The sequence below is a fragment of the Setaria viridis genome, chromosome 2 (assembly GCF_005286985.2).
Source record: "Setaria viridis chromosome 2, Setaria_viridis_v4.0, whole genome shotgun sequence".
NCBI lineage: Eukaryota > Viridiplantae > Streptophyta > Magnoliopsida > Poales > Poaceae > Setaria > Setaria viridis.
The window spans coordinates 25,482,098-25,489,984 of NC_048264.2; the positions used below are offsets into that span (position 1 = coordinate 25,482,098).

General features: G+C 47.1%; 1 protein-coding gene across 1 annotated transcript; it reads right to left on the reverse strand.

Moving 5' to 3' along the window:
* Window positions 1–4,868: 4,868 nt before the first annotated feature.
* LOC117845941 (uncharacterized) lies at window positions 4,869–7,887 on the reverse strand. The gene has a single exon (XM_034727024.2). The coding sequence runs from the start codon at window positions 7,595–7,597 to the stop codon at window positions 6,185–6,187; it is 1,413 nt and encodes a 470-aa protein (XP_034582915.1). The 5' UTR covers window positions 7,598–7,887; the 3' UTR covers window positions 4,869–6,184.

The window sequence follows — 7,887 nt, forward strand, 5'->3', positions numbered from 1 at the left end:
ACCAGAGTCGATCATAAGGCTCATTCGATGCTGCAGATTGATTCTACACAAAGGAGACGAGATAAATCATTCACAGTGATTGAGAACGAAACATACAAGTAAAGGGGTATCACGGATTCATAAATGCATCTCCTATGCAGTGATGTCCCATAGGGTGATAGGGTTTTTGGGTACAGTTGGTACGGGACACATTTCTATAGCGTAGCTTACAAAATGATGCATGCAATTGTAGGCTATTGGTGAGTGGAAAGGGAGTTAGAACTTGCCTTCCTCAATGTAATCTTCGGGTCCTACAACATAGTCTGGGTCCTCCTCGTCCTCGAATGCTCCTTCGTAATGTCATTGGAACAGAAAAGGTAAGTACTATCATTCGCAAACAAAAGAAACAAGCAAAGAACTAAATAGTGATACAAGAAGAAAGAGATCGAGTTTGATTGTAGGGAAGGTTTGGAGGTGATTTCTTGGGAATCGGGCATAGGATGAAGGAAATAGAATTTTCTTTCTAAGTTTTATAGGTTTTCCTAGGGTTTTATTCATTTTATGGGAATTTATAATTAAGTTCCCAAAATTTAGGTGATGAAAATGTGTGGTAAAAGGTTTGGTAGGCTTCTGGGTGGCTCTAGGATTTTTAGGAAATTTTCTGGAATTTTTGTTTATAGGGAAAAGGCTAAATACGCAATTGAGTGTACACAAAATTGATGTACCTAGAGTTATTAGCTTGGATAGAGAGTGACAGGTGGGGCAGGGTTGTCTCACCGACGAGTGGGGCTGGGCTGATGTGGCCGGCCACGTGTTTGCACTGACTTAGTGGTCGGAAGATCTGGTCTTTTGGCCTCGGGTCAGGTGGACAAGACGGCGCGCTGGGCCTTATGGTCACCGGAGCCGGCCGGATTTTGCGGCGGGGTAGGGAACCTTGCCGGAGAGCTCACTGTCGGTTGCTACAAGGTCTGGCCCATGTGCTTATCACCCTCATGGTGTTCCTCTCATCGTGGCAGAGCCAGTCCTGGTGTCATTGTTGCTAGAGCTTGGCTGGGGCGATGGTGGCGGCTCGCCGGAGTTTGGCCCAGGTGGCGGTGTGCGTCGGAGATAGGGGTGAGGGGGTTTTGGTGTCTTGAGGTGTGGGTAGTTGCGGTGGAGAGGTTGGGGGAGGTGTAGTCACCAGCGGAGCTTCACCGACAGCGAATCAACAGTGGGGAGCTCGACGACTCGAAGCGGAGCGGGGATATCTCGAAGAAGAGGGACAAGAGATGAACAAGCAGCTCAGGGAGGAAGAGTGAGGGTGGCGGATCAACGACGGCTGCTGGAGTTGGGGAAGAAGAGAGGAGCAAGGCTAGGACATGGGAGAGGGGGCTTGAGCTAGCTAGGAAGGAGGAGGAGTAGTAGCTCGAGCTTTTGGGATGCCTAGGACGGGGGCTTGCCGGTGCCTTTTATAGGCGGCAGAGGTCGGTTCATATTGATGTTCGTTATTGACACCTTTTTACTATCATTTATGTGGCATTATTGGACTAATTCTTATACTAACCCACCACTTGGCACCTGAAATAACCCCATATTTGCATCTGTGTTGTATTTTAGACTATATTGCAAAATGGTAGGAAATACGACCTAAACAGGAAACTTTTGAACGGGCTTGATTTGAACCTAGACTTGGGACAACGCAAGGAGTCTACACGAGAAAGACGAGGACCAGTGGAGCCCAAAAGAGGGTAGGCTGATTAGCCCAGGACCCATAGGCCAATCAGCCTGGCCCAATTCATCATCCAAATGCATCCACATTCGATAAACCATCATTCTAGATGACTTAGAGGCAAAGTATGTGGTGATTTAGCAAGTCAATCTTGTGGTCAAGCTAAGTGAAACTCAAGATTGGAAAGTCAGAAGGCCCACAGAAGTAGCAGATCATGCACATGGCATATCTCCCTCGTCCGGATTCCGATTGGGGCAAATTTGGTGTCTAAACTGCATGGCTCAAAAAGATCTACAACTTTTGTATTTGAGGCTGGCAAGGTGGTGAAATTGACTAGGCAGATTGGCTTAACGGATAGGTTTCTAGCCTCGATCAACATGTCCTTCACCTCACAGCACCTCTGGACTATAAATATGCTCAATCTCCATCGGCACGCGCATCCATCCACTAGAACTCAACGAAACCTAGGGCATTCACCAGAGGGAGCTGACGACCGCCGCAAGTCTTTGAAGTTGTCTAGGAGATGGCTTAGGCCAAACCCTAGCCACTATGGCCTCCCTACGTGGTTGTGCCATGGTGAAGTTCAAGAGCTAGTTGTGATCATCGATGGTATGTACTCGGAGGTGATGATCTAATACATATATTATGTGAGCAATGTTGTTCATGTCATCCGATCTGTTAGCGACTCAATGTCTCCTTTTATGCTTTCTTTCTATCATGAATATGATTGTTCCCTTGTCTAATGGATATGGTTAGACTTCATAGCATGCTTTATGTAATCATGATGATTAGATCTAGTATGTCGATCCTTCATGATATCTAGATGCGTTCACCTATGTTCGTGCCCGTAAACTGCCTACACCAATAGGGGGATCGTGACAGGGTCTGCTTCCGTGTAGGGTAGGGGTTCGGGAGGTTGACTGGAGGTAGTAGTTTAAAGATTGCTTTGGATGAGGTGCATGATGTGTTTGCTCGTTGGTTAGAACTACATCTAGAAGATGATAGGCTCTTGCTATCCTTGGTAGTGTTATATCATATATATCTGTGGATGTGATCTACCCTTATTCATGATATCAATCTTTAGAACAAGTTTGCCTTCATATGCAATCGATGCTTCATGTTAGGATAGATCTGTTAGACTAGATAGAAAACCCTAGCCAGTTCTCTGCCAATCCACGGATTGATAAACCTTGAATGGAATACTCTAAGGGAAAAGCTACGATGATCCGTGTGCTTACGGTTCACAAATTGGCGCGCTAACTGACGTCAACATTTCACCGGGCATAAATATCCCATGGTGGATGATGTTTCCCGGCCGCGTGGCATGGGCACGGGGTATGGTGAGGGTGAGCTTGTGAGCGCGCGGGCCGCACAATGCGACAGGGTGGCTGATCAAAGGTGGTGTGGAGCTCGTTGTCCTCAGTTCCAATGAGAATCCGGGGCGGCAGGCGGCGGCCATTCCTCAAGCTCGAAGAGATGGGAAGGTGACAGGAGGAAGAAGAAGGGACGGCTCGGGTTGAGGATGGAATGGGTCAGCGTGGCTTCATGTGGAACACGTGCGATGCTCGGGAAGGTTCCCCTCCAGCGATGGGATGCGATGACAGTGCCAGCAAGGCGGTATGGGCATGCATGCAACCACGGTAGGAAGAAGACGCGGGAGGGAGAAGGGTGGCCGATGGGTCGAGCCTGCCCGTCAATGAGAGGAACACAGTGGAGTGGGTGTGCGTTGTTGGTAGGCTGCGGAATTGTGGGCTGGATGGAGAGAAGAGTGGGATTTAGCCTAAGAGGGTTTGAGAAAAAGGAACAGGATTTTCTTTTCGCTGGACGGATAGAAGAGCGGGATTTAGCCTAAGAGGGTTTGGGAAAAAGGAAAAGGGTTTTCTTTTCGGGATGAGTTTAAATTGATTTTTCCTATAGGAGTTATGTACAACCAGTTAATTTCCTAACTAGCTTCTAATCCTAAAGGAATCAAAAGAAGAGGAAATAGCTAGCTGAACTAGCTAGGAAACAAACAGATAGCCAAGATAATGCAATTGCTGTTTGTGTCTCACACAAAATTTTTCACACACACATGTTCATGCTGCCTTTCAACTATTAACCTCAAAGTTACTTTTCTCCCCTTTTACAATTCATGCGAGATCATGGATAGTGTGCTATTAACTATGCATGTTAACATCAATGTTACTTTTTCTTCCTTTTCTCAATTTCATGATAATTCATGTACAATGCATTATTAACTATTAACATGGTTTTTAACTATTAATCTCAATAATACTTTTTCTGCCTTTACAAATGATGCCATATCATGGATAATGGGATATTAACTTTGAATCTGTTTGCTTTCCATTCAGGAATATGTTAATCAAAATAAATTGGTGATTCTACACCTTCTTTCGAATTTCAATACATTCGTGACCATTTATTGGAATAAATTAATCTTTGAACTGCATTTATAATCTTTGATTGATAAATGGAAGAATCGACTCCCCTACTTCTTGTCTTCTAGTTCCGCTTTACATTCGACAAGGGGCCAGAGGGCACAGTGCCTCTGCCAAAAGAAATTAAAGTTGTAATGTCTTTTGTAAGAGCACATTCTTTTGCACCTTCTATATTTTCTGAGTGCATTTCCAATAATTCCCGATACATCTTGCTTAAAAATAAATTTTTAGTGTGAATGGCAAAGGCTGCCCTTAAATGGTTCCCAAAATGCATGCTTGATATTTTTGACTGCCCAAAACAAGCAGGCCAGGTAGCCAGATATAGGGATGGTCTACGCACACTTAATCCCCCAATTCCTGCCGCTTCCACACCTAAAATGATCTGGCTCATCTCCAATAGTTCCCAAAATACATGTCCAATAGTTCTAGCTAGCTAGACCCACTAATCCCCGACATGGTGCAAATTAAATTTTATGAAAAACATTTTTCTGAACCATTGGTGGAGAGTTATTATTTTTTTGTTCCTAACCTCAAAGTTAGATTATTGGGAGTCTTTTTTTTTTCCAACTGTTGGAGACGTTCTAATTGATTGAGTCGAGATGGGTGGAGGGAAATAGTAAGAGATGTGCTGCAGAATGCAATACACATGAGTTTGGGATTTGTTTTTATTCCTCTCTAATTGCATTCCAGCCCTATATAGTTTACTCCATGTTGCTTTTTGTTGCCAAATGTGTTAATCTAACCATCTGCATCTGCATGTCAAGATTATGCTCCTATTATGCTGTTAATGAAAGTAACCATATCTAGATTTAAATGGAACTTTGGAATTGACTATTCCAACATTTAGACTAAACGGAAATTGAAATTTAAATTATAAAGGATAAATAAAATACATGTTGAAGAACAAGCTGAAGCTATCACCCGAGTTGCAAGAGTAGGATTTTTTTTACAAAGATAACACACACATGCACATGGCACTGTAAGGAATCGAAGCTCGTAGCCTAAGAGGGGAAGAGGTGAATTAGGCAAACTTAAATTCTTAACCTATGGTTTCCACTACAATGCATTAAAACAAACACTAGATCATTCTATCTTGACGTGCATCAAGGGATCTAGTGAAACTTCCCACCCACAAGGAATTTTGCAACATATAGCCAATCCTAGTAAGAACTACTATGTGTGTTGTACTAGTAGCTCCGATGGTTCCTCCTATGCTTGCTTCGGTGCCTCGTCGGATCATATCCGGTGCTTTATGTTTTTCTGAGTTGAATACTGCCATTAAGACACCATGAGTACCGCACTTGGATGCTCTGGATTTTCACTGTCATTTGGACACTTCGAATTTCACTGATATTTGGACACTTGAATACCATAAAATAATCCTAGATACCATGGCTTGAACACTCGAATATCATGATTTGGATCTTGCCACGGTTTGATTTGCATTCTTGGACCTATTAAACCTACAAGCTACATTCTTAACAAACTATTAGTCCCAATGACTATATTGTCACTCAATCATCAAAATGACAAATTATGGCCTAAGAGGGCATGTTTCTTACAGGTACTTACACTCACAAATGTACAAGTGAGTGTGCCTATAGATGAGTGTGCATATATGGCCTAAGCTAGTACTCCCTCCATCCCAAATTATAGGTCATTTTGGATTTTTTTATATTCATAGACTTTTGTTATGCATTTAGATATACCTTATGTTTAGATGCATAATACTCCCTCCATTCCAAATTAAAAGCCATTTTAGTATTTTTAGATTTATAGGCTTTCTTACGTACTTAGATATACCCTATGTCTATGTCTAGATGCATGATAATATCTATGCATTAGAAAAGCTAAAACGATCTATAATTTGAAATGAAGGGAGAAAAGACATGTCATTTGCACGTGGTACGTATTAATCGCTCAAACCACGTGAGTGTGCATATAGATGAGGAACATAATAATTATCTAAAGAAACAAAGAAGAGGAAACTCGAAGCTTGTAGATGAATAGCAATTCCTGTGGTGGAATATGTCCAGGACATATTTTCCATCGGTAAGCATCACACCGGCGTTCCCTTGCTGTGGCGTTGCCTTCTCTTACCAACGACGGCGTCGTCGTCACCGCGACGTACACAAGCTCGCAGGAGTGGAGGCCATGGTAGCGCGCACGGGTACGACGGCCCGATGTTCCGGTTCCTCACGTGCTCGTTCTCCACCTCCATGGTCTCCAGCTCCACAGAGAAGAGCCAGATCTTCTCCGCCGGCGTCAACACCACGAACGTGTTACCTGCAGTGACGATCCTCGCCGGCAACCGGAAGAACCGGTAGTCCCAACCGGACAGCCCTGCCGTCGCGTCCCTCAGCGCGACGCTCTTCTCCACCACCCACTCGCCGGAGTCCAGGAGCTGGCCGAAGACATCGAGGTCCTCGCCGTGCACGCGCACGACACGCACCCTGTCTTCGCCGTCCACGCTGCTACCGATGACGCGGAAGCTCGTCCTCCGGTACGGCCCCGGCATCTGCGCCGGGAATGTGAGCAGCGAGAACTTCACCGTGCTCTCCTCGAGCACGAGCACGGTGCCGTCCTCGATCCCCCAGTAGACCCTCCCGGCGGTTCGCCCAGCCAAGTGGATCATCTCCATGAGCGGGACCTCGACATCTTCGTCCATGGTGTGCCAACATATGTGCCAGCCGCCGTCACTTCCCGGAGCAAACACGCACGCGCGTGGCATGCCGAATTGGTAGCGCGACCGGTCGGGCTCGTAGAGCACGGAGAGCACCCTGAAGCTCGACATGGTGTCGCCGCCTCCGGCTCCGCCGCCGTCAAGGAGGAAGGCGCCGAGGAGCGGGAGATGGCTGAGGTCGGCCGGGCGCGCGATCCCCTGATGTCGCCGTGACACAGGCTCGCACACGATGAAGTCAGATGACCAGTGCCTGGGGTGTACTAACTCCCGCCACGGCCCGTTGGTCAGGAGGAGGAGGCTGCCGCGGCTGTCGACGATCTCCCTGCACTGGTTGTGCCGTATCCGTGTACGGCGGGGACGACGGCCGTAGTACGTGCGGCGAGGGCGGTCGGTCACCGGCGGAACGTAGAGGAAGTCGAGGGAGAAGAGACCGCCGTCGACGACATCCGGCGACGACGAGGGCACGAAGGCTGCTGACGGCTTCCTCGGCGGCCAGCGTAGTACTCCCGTCACGTCCGGGGGCTGCGTGTCCGTGACGTAGTAGTGGCCGGCGACGCACGGCGCGCCGTGGTGGTCGTAGAAGCGGCCGAGGAAGCCCTCGCCGGCGATGGCGCGGCGCCAGCGCACGCACGTGGCCGCGGCACGGATGAGGTCGAGCGGCGAGCCGAGGCCTAGGAGGACTTGACAGACGAGCTCGTCGGGGAGGTCGTGGACGGTTGTCTGCGCAGCGGGCAGCGCCGCCCTCCTCTGTTTGGCGGTAGATTTGTTGCGACGTGTGCCCTTTCCCATTGATGCAGAAAGGGAACAAATAACTCTTTCGCTCTTCTGGTTTGTGTTTGTGTGTGATGTAAAATCTAGTTGATTGATAGACAAAGTGACGAAACACTTACAAGAACTGCTAAAACTTTGACTGGTCCTGCAAGGATGAACGGTGTGCCCCTATTTATAGACCTGCTCCCTCCTCCTCCTCCTCCTCCTCCTCCTCCTCCTCCTCCTTCTTCTTCTTCTTCTTCTTCTTCTTTGTCTCGAGTACACGCTGTCTGATCAATACATATGTTTAAACTATCAAAATTGACTAT